The sequence below is a fragment of the Oncorhynchus clarkii genome, chromosome 19 (genome assembly GCF_045791955.1).
Source record: "Oncorhynchus clarkii lewisi isolate Uvic-CL-2024 chromosome 19, UVic_Ocla_1.0, whole genome shotgun sequence".
Lineage (NCBI taxonomy): Eukaryota > Metazoa > Chordata > Actinopteri > Salmoniformes > Salmonidae > Oncorhynchus > Oncorhynchus clarkii.
Genome location: NC_092165.1, coordinates 29,008,972 through 29,024,691, shown reverse-complemented (window position 1 = coordinate 29,024,691; position 15,720 = coordinate 29,008,972). Strand labels below are relative to the sequence as shown.

Sequence of the window (15,720 nt, the reverse complement as noted above, 5' to 3'; positions counted from 1 at the left end):
ATGTGTCACGATTTTCCACCCTTCTCAAACTTAATTCAAAGTGCAATTAAAATAACTAACTTTACAGTAAAACAATGTTTTATTTTTATTTATTTTTTTACAGCAAAAATAAAAAAAGAACAGTGATGTGACTAGGGGGACGCTCATCTGTCCCTCCCAGGAGTCGTATAACCAGGGTGTACTACTTCCACCTGTAGGGCTTGGAGATTGTTCTCAGCTGTGTCCTCTGACTCAGTAAGTGTGTTCAGCTCCTTAGCTTTGGACACCAGCCAGGCCTGGAACTTTAGGACGTAGCTCTGGTAAATCTGGTGCTCTTCAGCTATCTTCTGCAGCACTGACAGCCTCTCCTGTTGAAGGGGAAATCCACCACTTTTTACACATATTCATCATCTCCAGCACCATACCAGGGTCTACATACAGTAAGTGAAAATGACATGTTCCTACATTCTGTAGTTTAACTTCTCTAGGGTAGGGGGCAACATTTGGAATTTTGGATGAAAAGCATGCCCAAATTAAACTGCCTTCTACTCAGGCCCAGAAGATAGGATATGCATATAACTAGTAGATTTGGATAGAAAACTGTTAAAATAATGTATGTGAGTATAAGAACTGATTTGGCAGGCGAAAACCTGAGAAAAATCCATTCAGGAAGTAGGATGTTTTTTGTTGTAGTTTTCTATTTAATGCCATTACAGTATCCATTGACTTAGGACTCAAATTGCAGTTCCTTTTCCTTCCACTAGACGTCAACAGTCTTTAGAAATTGTTTCAGGATTGTATTTTGAAAAATGAGGGGGTAAGAGCAGTCTGAATGAGTGGACCCTGCCGTGTCACAGAGCTTTTTCATGCGCGCGACCGAGAGAGTGCCTTTCTTGTTTACCTTTTATATTGACAACGTTATTGTCCGGTTTAAATATTATCGATTATTTAGGCTAAAAACAATCTGAGGATTGAATTTAAACATTGTTTGACATGTTTCTATGAACTTTACGGATACAACTTGGATTTTTTTGTCTGCCTGTTGTGACTGCGTTTGAGCCTGTAGATTACAGAAGGAAACACGCGAACAAAACGGAGGTTTTCGGATATAAGACTTTATCGAACAATAGGAACATTTATTGAATAAATGAATGTCTTCTGAGTGCAAACATATGAAGATCATCAAAGGTAAGTGATTCAGTTTCATCTCTATTTCTGACTTGTGTAACTCTTCTACTTGGCTGGTTACTGTTTGTAATGATTTGTCTGCTGGGCTATGTTCTCAAATATTGTAAGGTATGCTTTCGCCGTAAAGCATTTTTGAACTCTGACAGTGGTTGGATTCACAAGAAGTTAATCTTTAAACCTATGTAAAATAGTTGTATCTTCTCTGAATTTTTATAGTGAGTATTTCTGTATTTGAATTTGGCGCTCTGCAATCTCACTGAATGTTGGCCAGGTGGGACGCTAGCGTCCCACATACCCTAGAGAGGTTAAAAAAGGTTAAACATTGCAAGAAAACTTTTAGAAAAAGCAACAGCAAATGCTCTATAATAAACAGAGCTACAGACAGGGATAATAATAAAATGAAAGAAAACCGTATCAATATGTAGTAGATACAGAACACGCATATTGCTTTGAAAAAAGGAAACCCCATTGGTGTACTTGGTGAATAGTAGAATAGAATTGTATTCAGTGAGGGCCTATTAGCTTACAGTGCCTTCAGAAAGTATTCACACCCCTTGACTTTTTCCACATTTTGTTGTGTTACAGCCTGAATTTTAAATGGATTAAATTGAGATTTTATGTCACTGGTTTACACACAATAACCCATGATGTTAATGTGGAATTATGTTTGACATTTTTACAAATTCATTAAAAATAAAAAGCTAAAAATGTCTGGAGTCAAGTATTCCACTTATTGCAAGCCTAAATAAGTTCAGGAGTAACAATTTACATAATAAGTTGCATGGACTCACTCTGTGGATGATAAGTGTTTAAAATGATTTTTGAATGATAAAAAAAGAAGAGGTATTTAACCTTTATTTAAGTCAGTTAAGAACAAACTCTTGACAATAATGGCCTACAGGCCGAACAAACCCAGACTATGCTGGGCCAATTGTGCACCGCACTATGGGACTCCCAGTCACGGCCGGTTGTGATACAGCCTGGAATCAAACCAGGGTCTGTAGTGACCTCTAGCACTGAGATGCAGTGCCTTAGACCACTGCGCCACGTGGGATATCTGTACCCCACACATAAAGATAATTGTAAGGTCCCTCAGTCGAGCAATGAATTTCAAACACAGACTCAACCTCAAAGATCAGGGAGGTTTTCCAATGCCTCACAAAGAGAGGGCACCGATTGGTAGATGTGTAAAAAAACACAAAAAAACACATTGAATATCCCTTTGAGCGTGGTGAAGTTATTCATTACACTGTGGATGGTGTATTAATACACCCAGCCACTACAAACATACAGGCATCCTTCCTAACTCAGTCACCAGAGCGGAAGGAGACTGCTCAGGGATTAAAACAGTTAAGAGTTTAATAGCTGTGATAAGAGAAAACTGAGGATGGATCAACAAAATTGTAGTTACTTCACAATACTAACCTAATTGACAGAGTGAAAAGAAGGACGCTTGTACAGATAAAACTATTCCAAAACATGCAACAAGGCACTAAAGTAATACTGCAAAAAATGTGGCAAAGGGGGGGGGGTGGTAGGGGACGCCATGTGCGACTGACGTGTTTTCCGTTTGCTCCCGTGGTATTCTTAAAGTTTATGTGAATTTTGCAGCAGAACCGTATTTATTTTCAAATATTAATTTGGTGATCCCTTTCCGTAAAAACCAAGACTACTTTGCTTCCGAATGTCAGCATGTCGACCAAACATAAGGCCAAAAGCATGACTTTGAGAAAACCCGGCCTACAAGACCCGCTCTCATCACTGCCCTCTCCTGAGTCTGAGGGCCCAGGGACGCACACTTTACCCGGGGGTGCGGCTTGGCCTGGCGGCGCTGAAATGAACATTCTCGAGGCCATCAAACTACTACGCTCTGAGATAGTTGAAATGAAAACACAGGTGGTTGCTACGATTGAGGCCAGAATACAGGAGGTTTCTGATACTTTAAAAGCAGATTTAACCATCCTGCGGAACGAGACTGTGCCATCAATCACATTACTCAAAACAACAACAACTGCGTCACACACTACAACGATTGCAGCACTGGAGACCTCCGCTACTAATGTCTCCGATTTAACTACATCCCTGGAGGCTGAAGTTAAACGCCTAGCTGCGGATTTGAAAAAGGTGAAGGAGAGCTGTGTGAGTTTATTGCGGCGAGAGAATCCCTCTAATCTGAGACTTGTATCGGTCCCAGAGTCAGCGGAAATGTATCGCGCCACGGATTTCGTTTCAGGGCTGCTGAAGGATGTTCTTGCCTTAGATGAAAAGCTCCTGATTGATCGAGCCCACCGGTCGCTGCGCCCAAAGCCCCGGGATGGGGAGAGGCCTCGTGACATAATTCTTCGAGTGCACTTTTTTCATGAGAAGATGGAGATCCTCCGACGAGCCCGCAATACCACTCTGAGCTTTCAAGGACAGAGCTTCTCCATCTACCAGGACTACTCCCCCACTGTTTCCAGGCAGCGCGCAGCTTTCGGACAGGCCAAACGAGTGCTTCAGGACCATCCAAGTGTGAAGTATGGACTGCGATTCCCGGCCCGTTTATGGATATCTCATGAGGGTAAAGACTACACATTTGAATCTCCGGATGAGGAAGTCTTGAATATGCTCACAGTTCAGCAACTGTTGCTTGCGAACTGTGGATAGTAAGTAACCCACCTGTGGTACAATTATGTTTAGATATAACAGGCTAGTCTTGTATAGTTGGCAAAACTATTCAGGCTTATTTGATGTGATCTAATGTTTTGATCATCTAGTGTGCGTGCCTTACAAGCATTCAGTCATTTTAATTTAATTGTATTAAGGTTTTACTTAACTCCTGTGTCTCTAGGCTGATTTATGCCCAGCAAACGTTCAACGTTGCGCACACGTAGTTTTTTGGTATTGGTTGTAAGCTGTCTCAGCGTCAACTAGACTACTATTATAATTACTATTATTTTTGATTGTCTTACTACGATTTCCTTACTTCAAATTAGATTTTTGGCTGAGAGCCTTTATACATTTGATTTATTTTCTCTCTCAATGCCTGTTATAAGACTGGGAATACAATTATATACATCTACAAGCGGTGCTTTTGTCATTCCGTTTGCACAAGGGATTCGCCTTTTTTTTATTTGAAAAAAATACATACAAATCTTTCTTTTTGCTGCTTGATCCACTAACAAAACGCGACTTTAAAGAGCGGGACTGTGGGTTTAGGTTTAAGACCGCACTCTCACAGACATACTGTGCGAAGAGAACATGTTCTATTTAGGCTTGTACCTCGTTAGGGGAGGTATTGTCTGGGATGGGGGGGGGGGGGGGGGGGGGGGGTTGAATAACGGGAATGCCCAGAGGGGCCGATCAAGTACATTTCATGGAACACGAAAGGGGTTAACAATCCGGTGAAGCGTAAGAGGGTGTTGACACACTTAAAGGGTTTGAATGCAAATATTGCATTTCTACAAGAGACTCACTTAAGGACTGGTGAGCATTTTAGGATGCGTAAGGACTGGGTTGGTCAAGTGTTCCACTCGAACTTTCATAGTAAATCAAGAGGTGCTGCTATTCTGGTTGATAAAGCTACTCCCTTTGTAGCTTCTGAGGTTATTGCTGATCCTAAGGGACGATACGTCATAGTAACCGGTGAACTGTTTTCTACCCCTCTTGTTTTGGCTAGTGTTTATGCTCCCAATTGGGATGACACAAGTTTCATTTCTTCCTTTCTGTCTGCTATTCCCAATTTAGATTCTCATTTGTTGATTTTAGGGGGGGATTTCAACTGTAAAATGTCCCCTGTTCTTGACAAGTCCTCACAAACAAATACAGGCCCATCTAAATGTGCCCTACTTATTCAAACCTTTCTTCAGAAATGTGCTATGTTTGAGGCCTGGCGTTTCCTACATCCTACAGATAGACAGTATTCCTTTTATTCTCATGTTCATCAAACATACTCCCGGATTGATTACTTATTTTTGGACAAAAAACTTCTGCCTAACCTTCGGCAGTGTACTTACGAGAGTATTGTTATCTCTGACCATTCACCATTAGTGCTTGAACTAGAGTTTCCCCAGCGACCTCCTATGTGTTATCAATGGCGTCTCAACCCCATTTTACTCTCAGATAAGGAGTTTGTCAATTTCATTTCTTCTGAAATCACCTTATTCCTAGAAACTAATTCAACACCAGGTATGTCCTGCTCTACCATATGGGAGTCTCTCAAAGCATACCTACGTGGCCAAATTATTTCTACAGCCAACCAAAACAGAGTTTGCTCCCAGCGACTTCGGGACCTGAGCGAGTCCATAGCCACATTGGATGAGAAGTATGCTACGGATCCTTCCTCTGATCTGCATAAAGAGCGCCAACTACTCCAATCTGAATTTGATGAGCTTTCTACCAGGCAAGCTGAACAGTTACTCTTGCGAGCTCGATACAAAGTCTATGAACAAGGCGACAAGGCCAGTAAACTCCTTGCGCATCAGATCCGTAAATCTGAGGCCTCACGTTTAATCCCACAAATAAGGGCCCCGTCTGGTGCCACCACAGTTATACATAAAGAGATCAATGATCAATTTAAACAATTTTACTCTGCGCTATACACCTGAATCCCCTCAAGACCCTTTGCTGATTGACTCCTTCTTTAATGGCTTGAATATGCCTTCAATTGATACAGACTCCCATGACTGTCTAGAAGAAGAATTTACGCTTGAGGAGATTGCAACAGCAGTGTCCGCAATGAAAAGTGGTAAATCACCGGGTCCGGACGGTTTTCCTACCGAATTCTACAGGACGTTTTCTGGTCTGCTTTGTCCATTCTTGTCTCGACTATTTGCAGAGTGCCTTAATACTTCAAAGCTACCGCCTAGTCTTTATCAGGCTTCAATTTCATTACTACTAAAGAAAAACAAAGACCCCCTGGAATGTGGATCCTATCGCCCAATCTCGCTTTTAAACTGTGATTACAAAATCCTAGCTAAGCTTTTAGCCATCCGTATGGAAGGCTTGCTACACCAAGTAATACACTCTGACCAGACTGGCTTTGTGAGAAATAGGCATTTATTTTTCAATATTAGGCGCCTTATGAATATACTGTACTCCCCAGCGTCGGGGGACCCGGAGGTGGTGGTCTCACTTGATGCCGAAAAAGGGTTTGACCGCGTTGAGTGGGATTACCTAACAGCTGCCCTTTATAGATTTGGCTTTGGCCCCAAATTCATTGCGTGGATAAAGATTATTTATTTTTCCCCCATGGCTTCGGTACGGACTAATAACTTGTCCTCTGACTATTTTCCCTTGCACCGCGGATCCAGACAGGGTTGCCCACTCTCCCCCTTGTTGTTTGCTTTGGCAATCGAGCCTCTCGCCATTGCACTACGCTCTAATGATGCCATTCAAGGCATAATCAGGGCGGGCTGGGAGCAGAAAGTCTCGCTATATGCTGACAACCTCCTTTTGTTTATCTCCAAGCCCGATACCTCATTGCCACGTGCCCTATCTGTTCTTAAAAAGTTTGGATCAATCTCAGTGTACAAGCTGAATCTAGGAAAGAGTGAGCTTTTTCCGGTAAACAAGGCTGCTTTAAAGTGCTCTTTTACAAGTTCTCAGTTTAGGATTGTCCGGGATCAATTCACCTACTTGGGAGTAAAAGTGACAAGGAAATATTCAAATTTGTTTCAGGAAAACTTTGTTGCTCTAGCAGACAGATTGAAACAATCTTTTACTTTTTGGAATTCGCTACCCCTTTCTCTTATCGGAAGGATTATTGTCATTAAAATGAATGTGTTGCCCAAATTTTTCATATTTATTTCAATGTTTACCCATTTTTATTCCAAAATCTTTTTTTATTTCACTGGATCAAACATTCATGCATTTTATTTGGGATGGCAAGGTACCAAGGATTGGTAGAAAACATTTACAGAAGCCTAGGTCATTGGGGGGTTTAGCTCTACCAAATTTCCAGACATACTACTGGGCTGCAAATTTCAGAGCTGTTCTGTACTGGCTGCAGACTGATCCTACTGGCCCTAGACCACTCTGGGTCCAGATGGAGTCTGAATCGTGTAAACCTGCAGCACTTTTCTCTGTGCTGTGCTCGTCTCTCCCAGTGTCCCTAGGCAAAAGGTGTGTCAACCCAATTGTAAAGCAGTCTCTTAAAATTTGGAATCAGTTCCGCTTAGCCTTTAGCCTCCGAGGCTTTTCTCTATCAGGCCCAATCAAAACATTTTATTTCCTCCATCTTTGAATGATGGGGCTTTTGGCATTTGGCACTCACTAGGCCTTTCCTCGCTAGCCCAATTATTCTTTGATGATACATTTGCCTCTTTTTCTCAGCTGCAGGAAAAGTTCAATCTCCCCCAATCCCACTTTTTCCGCTATCTCCAGACTATAAACTTTGTCAGAGCTAACACACCTGGATTTCCCAATAGGCCTGCGAATACAGCTATAGAGAGCATCTTGAAGCTGAACAAGCTTCCTAGGGGCGCAATTTCAGATGTATATGCAATCATTCATGACTTACAGAACCCTTCTTTGGTGCCTTTAAAGACTCGATGGGAAAAGGATTTGGGGGAGGAACTTGGGGAGGACGCCTGGTAATCTGTGCTGCACAGGGTGCACTCGTCCTCTTTTAGCACTAGACACAGCCTCATTCAATTCAAGGTGGTTCACCGTATCCACTGGTCGGGGGCCAAACTTGGAAGAATATTCTCTGATTTTGATCCTACCTGTGTCAGATGTAAAGTGGAACCAGCCACACTGTTGCATATGTTTTGGGGCTGTCATAAACTGTCAGGTTTCTGGGAATTAATATTTAAATGTTTCTCTGATATATATGACACTGTTATAGATCCGTCTCCCCTTACAGCCCTTTTTGGAGTACTGCCCATGGGTACCCCCCTACCAAGAATCCAGTCGGACACTGTTGCTTATACAACTCTTTTAGCTAGACGGCTAATACTACAGAACTGGAAGATGGCAGCTCCAACATCTTATAAATATTGGGTGAGGGATGTGTTGTGCTCTCTGAAACTAGAAAAAATTTAATTCAACTCACGTGGGAACCCCAAACTGTTTAATGAGGCTTGGTCTCCATTCCGGTCTTACTTTAAACAGTCCATCCTCTGATGGCATTCCAATTAATACTAAAATAAGTCTGTGACTTAAGGGTTGGAGGAGCTTCTCTCTGTGTATTTGCTGGGGGGGGGGGGGGCATTAAGGTCCATGTGCTTATTGATTGTGATCCGCAGATGCCTTGTTCATCTTGCCCGGGCAGAGACTGAAGTGTGAGCTTGTTTTTCCCAGTTATTTTTACATTTTGTTCACGCCTACATGAATAATCATTCTATTTTTTTTATTGTTTATTTTAAAGCATTGTAAACTTTATTTTTGGTCCAGTGGAGGGTCGGTCTGTGGCCATGACTCTCTGTGAGTGGTTGCATTTCTCCACCCTTGACTGTTCACAGGAACAATGTTGAGGTGTTTGCGCTGTCCCTGTACTATAGATTGCCCTTTAACCTCTGTAGCCTTCTGCATGGTGTGTTTAACTTGTCTAAAGTATGGTATCTTTAAAGCTATTTTTTTATTTGTATTTTTTTTCTAGTTGAGTATATTATTTATATTGCTTTGTCTTGTCTGTGTGTGTGTAAAACTTAATAAACAGATTTTTTTTTAAATGTGGCAAAGAAATGTACTTTTTTTCAGAATAAAAAGCGTTATGTTTAGAGCAAATCCAATACAACACATTACAACAGTACCACGCTCTATATTTTCTAGCACAGTAGTGGTGGTTGCATCATGTTATGGGTATATTTGTAATCATTAAGGATTGGTTAGTTTTTCAGGATAAAAAAAAAAGATGCAAAGAGGGTAAGCACAGGCAAAATCCTATAGGAAAATCTGGTTCAGTCTGCTTTCCACCAGACACTGGGAGATTAATTCACCTACACTGAAGTTTCTTACCAAGAAGTCAGTGAATGTTCCTGAGTGGCCTAGTTAGAGTTTTGACTGAAATCTACTTGAAAATCAAGACCTGAAAAAGGTTGTCTAGCAATGATCAACAATCAAATTGACAGAGATTGAACAATTTTGAAAATAATAAAACGGGCAAATGTTTCACAACCCAGGTGTGGAAAGCTCTTAGAGAGACTTACCCAGAATGACTCACAGCTGTAATCGCTGCCACAGGTGATTCTAACATGTATTGACTCAGAGGGTTTGAATACTTATATCTAGTCAAGATCTATTAGTGTTATATTTTTCATGAATTCTTTACAAAATGCTTTTTTTAATCCAATTTGACAGAGTATGTTGTGTAGATAGTTGACAAAAAGTGACAATTAAATCCATTGTAATCCCGCTTTGTAACAACAAAATGTAGAAACGTCAAGGGGTGTGAATACTTTCTGAAGGCACTGTAGAACTAGCTAGTTCTAGCTCCTTTCAAAGAGTAGGGGAACAAATGTTCTCCTCTTTTGAGCAACAAACTCCATATGAAAGAGAATATAAATCATTAGAATGATATTCCCCCTTTGGACCAAACGCACAGCTCTGCCATGAGCTAAGCATGTTCAAACGGGCGAGGAGCACCAAAAGACTGTTCCCTTTGAAAGTAGAGACAGACAGGGAGAGGAGAGGACCGTTGTGGACTGTTAGATGTTTCAAAGACCTAGATGAAACAGAAAGAAACAGGAACGGCATTGCCTTGATTGTGTGACTACAGAAAAATAAAAAAGGACGTACACAACAAAAGAAGCTCGGCACAAATTGAAGAGTATTCACCAACAACGCTCAGAGACTCAAGTTACTCGACTCTGAGAACCTAGAAGTTAGTTACTGTACCCTGCAGCCTGTCTGTCTGGATGGAAATAATACCACTCAATAACAGCGACACGGTTTCGATCATTCTATTGTGTTCGCTATATAGCTTACAGATCCAGTCCAGATCCAAAATTCTAAATAATATCTCGGGTCTGGGTCAGATATGACAGTCAAGGATCTCGGGTATGTGTAATTTTAATTGACTTGTCCGGGTGGACTAGTACAGGTCCGAACGCGACTGCTGCAGTAGAGAAAAATAGATGTAATCATTTTTGCTGCTGCTCTTGCTTTTCATGACAGTGGCACGTGTAGCTTGTTGTTGTTGGCTAATCATCAAAGTGGCAATAGGCTACAGTCATAGAGCCTACATGTGTGGCAAGTGTTAGATATCTAATCAATGGAAAATGGAATTAAAATGACAATTAAAAGTTAAAAGGAAGAAGGATAGGCTACAACAACCAAGAGCCAACAGGTAGACTGCTACTTAATATTTTGAATGGCGTTATTCTTGTTTGTAACTGTGTAGGACGAGAAAGCGCATGCCTCCATTAGCCTAGCTCGCTAACATTAGCTAGCTTCTCCAATTTTAATGCAGTCAAGACAGGTATTAGGTAATCATATTTGATTATAAATAACCTAGCTATGGCAGCTATTAGTCTCCTATAGCGCGAGTCGGCTTGGTTGGTTGCTGGCTCTCGTCTCTCTCTCCGTCCTCCCTGCTCACCATGTCACTTGCTCACACTCACAGTAGCCTACATACACAGCACGGCCCCTGCTCTCTCTACCTCCTCTCCCTCACGCTTTATCAGCTCTGGTTAATAAAGTATCTTAAAAATGAACTTTTCCGCTGCTTCCCTCACTCTGATCGGCCCGGGTCTGGATCCGACCAGGTCTAGTTTTCTTCGGGTCCGTTCGGAACGGGTCTCTATATTTACTCATGCATATTCGTTCCGAGTGAGAAAGCACCAGGTCCATTTCGGGAATGGGTCCTACTTTTTGGACCCGTTAAGGCCTCTAAGCTCATTACAAGAATGCTAGCTTGAGTTTTGTGCAGAGAATTCGAGGGAATAGATGGAGATTTTGAACAAGTCATCAGAAAGCCTCCATTATACTGCACACACACACACCTCAGCACTGTCCCGTATGCTGTTGTATGCCTCTTGCAGTCTCTCCTGTGCCTCCTGGTCCACACTGGGGTCCTGGGTACGGTTGTGCAGCGCTGCAGCCTCATCCAACAGCCTCTCCAACAGCAGTGCCTGGCTCTGCACGTCACTCAGCAAGACATGCTGGTGGTCCACCTGGAACACACACATTAGATTACATTATATACTTTCTACCTGGAAGACATACAAGTTAGCTACTGTGGTCATTCTATAGAAATGATTGGCAGCATTTGAAGGCTAGCTTGATGTAGCTAGGTTTATTATTTCTTATGACCAAACAGCCAGACTCAAAATATGGCAGTACAGTTGGGCTTCTGATATGGTATCAGTAGTATTACTTTATATTCAGTATCCGCTGGAACCACGGCCCACCCTCTTCACTCACACTAGAGAGTTTCCAGACTGGCTAAACATAGACATTACCATTGTTGACACCCAGGCCAGTGTCAGGTGTGTTTGCTCACCTGCCACAGTTTCTCCTTCACCCCCAGCTGTAGTTCCACCTCCGGCTCCAGACTGCGACGCATGCGGACCAGCCACATCTCAACCTCCTCGTGCGCCTTCAGGTACTCACTCCAGTGCAGCCACACCCACTCTATCCGGCTGGGAAAGAGAGTAGTAGGGTGGGTTGAAGAGTAAATATCGACCATAGAAAAACAAAGACCTTAGAAAATTGTGTTGATATGGCCCAAACAAAAACAAGGCCTTCTGCCATGCCATTAACAATCAAATATTTTTTACTGAACGAATAGAATGTATTCCCTCATGCATACATTATCCATGGGTGTGTAATATTAGCTCATGTGACAGACAATAAAACTGATGGCAATTCCTTTTTAAAAGGAGACATAGTAATTGACCTGCCCTTTTCAGCTGCCACAGAAGTCATTGGAGGTCATAGAAAGTCACAGAGGAGTCGTGGGTTAGCTACCTGTGGCAGTGGATTATGAAGGTGCAGGTCTCCTCCCATGATGCTTTGAGCTCTTTGAGTTTGGCGTGGGTTTTGCTCCTGGTCTCCTGGTCTCCGTTCTGCAGTAAGACCTCAGCAGCCACCAGCACCATGTCCATCTTCACGCGACCCTCATGCTCAGACTCGTGGATTTTCTGTCCACCAGTAACACAGGAGATGCTTGATGAGATCATGAATTTTGGCCTGACAGATAATGTGGTCAAGCATAGGGTTATGGCGATCATGAAATTGTCAGCCGGTGATTGTCAAGCAAATAAACAAACGTTAAGCATCTTCTGGTTTCCACACAGACAAGGCATTTAAAAAAGTATAATACATCCATGTAATATAGCCTACAACTTCACAATAAATCCATTATTTATTTTAGACAGGTCTAAAGAAACATGAAATGAAGTAAATGTAGTCTATTTCAGAAGAAAATAATAGCATACTCTAAGTTGTCCTTATGTTAGGTCCTGATCTGGCAATGCCAAATGGCTGTGTGCTACACTACAGTAGTTAATTTAGCAGACAAGATTTGCTTATAACTATAAGTATAAAAAGATAATAAAGCTCAATAAAATATATTTTGTCCAAATGATTTGAGTGCGCACATTCTGTGTTGAGCGGTTAACAAATAGGTACTCCTATATGCTTAATTCATAGTTATGTAATTTTAGGTGTTCTACAAACATTGGGCTATATATTTAGATTTTAATACATTGTAAGGCTGCATGATGAGACTAATGATGATTTGAAAAAAGTATCTTGAAAAGGTATGAGCTCTGCTTTGTTTTTTTTGCGCAGGCTGTACATACTCCAATAGTCTCTCATTCACAATTTGAGAAGCATTTGATAATGCCTCGAATTTCCCAGCGGCATCCCCTTTGTGTCTACAATGAATCCTAAAAAAATCCATGTATTTTGCGGCCCGGAGTGCTGCGTTGCCTTTCTTCCCGAGTGTGCTGTGCAATCTGAAGCATCTCTCACAAGACTCTCAATCACGTGATCGGGTCTTTCTCACAGGCTACAAGTGAAGACAGACACATCGGGGACGCAACTGCGTGCGTCCTTATCCAATTCCAAGGTGCATATTGAAGATATTGGAAGAACTGTCCACATTTACTTTTCATCAGCCAACAAGATGAGTAGGCCTAACAAACAGCAAAAGAAGTAGCCTATGTCAATCTACTATCCCCCCATAGTACAAAAGTCGACCTATTCAATTCTGTGCAAGAAATACATATTCCAAACAGTCTGGGACAGTTGTTGGTTGGCTTCGATGTCTTCTCCCGGGACCTCCTCAATGTCCACCTCTTGAACATCAGTCTCTGAGGCCTCATCTTCACTGTCACTTACCAACCTTGAGGATGGCTCGCTGTCTGGCTCAAAAAGCCTCAAATTTGCCTGGATGGCCACCAATTTTTCAACCCTTGTATTGGTCAGCCTGTTGCATGCTTTGGTGCGTGTGTTCCCAAACAAGGACCAGTTGCGCTCTGAGGCAGCTGATGTTGGTGGGATTTGGAGGATGATGGAGGCAACAGGGAAAAGAACCTCAGATCCACAAAGTCCATTCCACCAGGTGGCTGATGAGATATGTTGGCACGACTGCCATATTACATCTCCATCCCAAAGCCCTTGCTTGGAAGTGTACTTTGCCAGACTGTCAAGAACCTTGCCCTGATCCAGGCCACGGTAGTGATGACACCATAGGCCTTGTTGATCTCTGCACCAGACAGGATGCTCTTGCCAGCATACATGGGGTTCAACATGTACGCTGCGGCATGTATGGGCTTCAGGCAGATGTCTTAACGCTTTTGATGTATTTCAGAACTGCAGTTTCCTCTGCTTGGAGCAACAGTGAAGTGGGCAGGGCAGTACGGATTTCTTCTCTTACATCTGCAAGCAGAGTCTGAACATCAGAAAGGATGGCATTTTCACACTCAATCCATGCAATGACTACCGCTATAGGTATCAGGAGTTTCAGGCTGCTTACCACTCTCTCCCAAAATACATAATCCAGGAGGATCCTCTTGATGGGGCTGTCCATATCAGCAGACTGTGATATGGCCATTTCTTGGAGAGACTCCTCCCCTCCAGGAGACTGTCAAACATGATGACAAAACCACCTCAACGGGTGTTGCAGGGCAGCTTCAATATGGTGCTCTTATTCTTCTCACTTTGCCTGGTGAGGTAGATTGCTGCTATATCTTGATGACCCGTCACACACCTAACCATTTCCTTGCCTCTCTTGTAGAGTGTATTCATTGTTTTCATGAGCATGAGCAGCACAGCCAATGGGTGTGATGTGAGGGTAGGATTCTTCCACTTCAGATCAAGCAGCCTTGAAGTTCGCAGCATTGTCTGTCAGCAGTGCAAATACCTTCTGTGGTCCAAGGTCATTGATGACTGCCTTCAGCTCATCTGCAATGTAGAGACCAGTGTGTCTGTTGACCCTTGTGTCTGTGCTCTTGTAGAATACAGGTTGAGGGGTTGAGATGTAGCAATCAGCGATGATTGCAATACAGTCTGCTTTCACTATGATTTGCTTGACCTTCACTTGAACTCTGTTGAACTCTGCATCCAGCAAATGAGTAGATAAAGCATGTCTGGTTGGAGGGGTGTATGCTGGGCCAAGAACATTCAGAAATATCTTCCAATCCACATTGCCTGTGAGCATCAGAGGTGAAGCAGTTGCATACACAACTCAAGCAAGACATTCATCAGCATTTCTCTGACTGTTCCTCCATTGAGTCAAAAAAAACTTCTGATTTCAGGAGGACCATGAGCGGTCACTATCGATAAGGTGTCTGATTCATCATTTTCACTTCGAATAGAAGTAGAGGGACTTTTGTCAGATGTTGCATGTTGTGAGTGCTGAGGAAACTTTGTGCACTTGACCAGATGATTCTGCATCTTTGTTGCATTCTTCACATATGATTTGGCACAGTATTTGCAAATGTACACAGCTTTTCCTTCTATATTAGCTGCAGTGAAATGTGTCCACACATCAGATACTGCCTGTGGCATTAAAAAAAAATATATATATATATATATATATATATATATATATATATATATATATATATATATATATATATATATATATATATATATATATATATATATATATATATATATATATATATATATATAAAATATATATATATAAAATATATATATTATATATATATATATATATATATATAAAAATATATATATATATATATAAAATATATATATAAAAAAAAAATATATAAAATATATATATAAATATATATAAAATATATATATATATAAAATATATATATATATATATATATAAAAATATATATATATATATATATATAAAATATATATAAAAAAAAAATATATATATATATATATATATATACACATACACACACAAATCCATGTACAGATAAATAGTTAAGCAGTTAGATTAAACAACTCCTCTGTAAGATACATGTTTTCAAATGAAACATGTATGGAAACAGGTGAATTAACACTTAACACAGTTAGCAGGCAAGCTAAAACCTACAAGCAAGCTAAAACCTACATTGTGGCAAAAACTAACTTACAGAAATTGTTAACAAGTTAGAAATTATTTAATCACACTTTGCTGTAGGCTACGATTTACAAGTT

General features: G+C 41.2%; 1 protein-coding gene across 1 annotated transcript in view; it reads right to left on the bottom strand.

The window, feature by feature from the left end:
• LOC139375016 (nesprin-3-like) overlaps positions 1 to 15,720 on the bottom strand; it is a 51,554-nt gene that overhangs the window by 28,305 nt on the left and 7,529 nt on the right. The window contains exons 3-6 of the mRNA XM_071116377.1: positions 12,058 to 12,230; positions 11,591 to 11,729; positions 11,091 to 11,261; positions 192 to 347 (exon numbers count right to left, since the gene is read on the bottom strand). Coding sequence (XP_070972478.1) covers positions 192 to 347; positions 11,091 to 11,261; positions 11,591 to 11,729; positions 12,058 to 12,230 — 639 coding nt within the window. The remainder of the gene's footprint in view (positions 1 to 191; positions 348 to 11,090; positions 11,262 to 11,590; positions 11,730 to 12,057; positions 12,231 to 15,720) is intronic.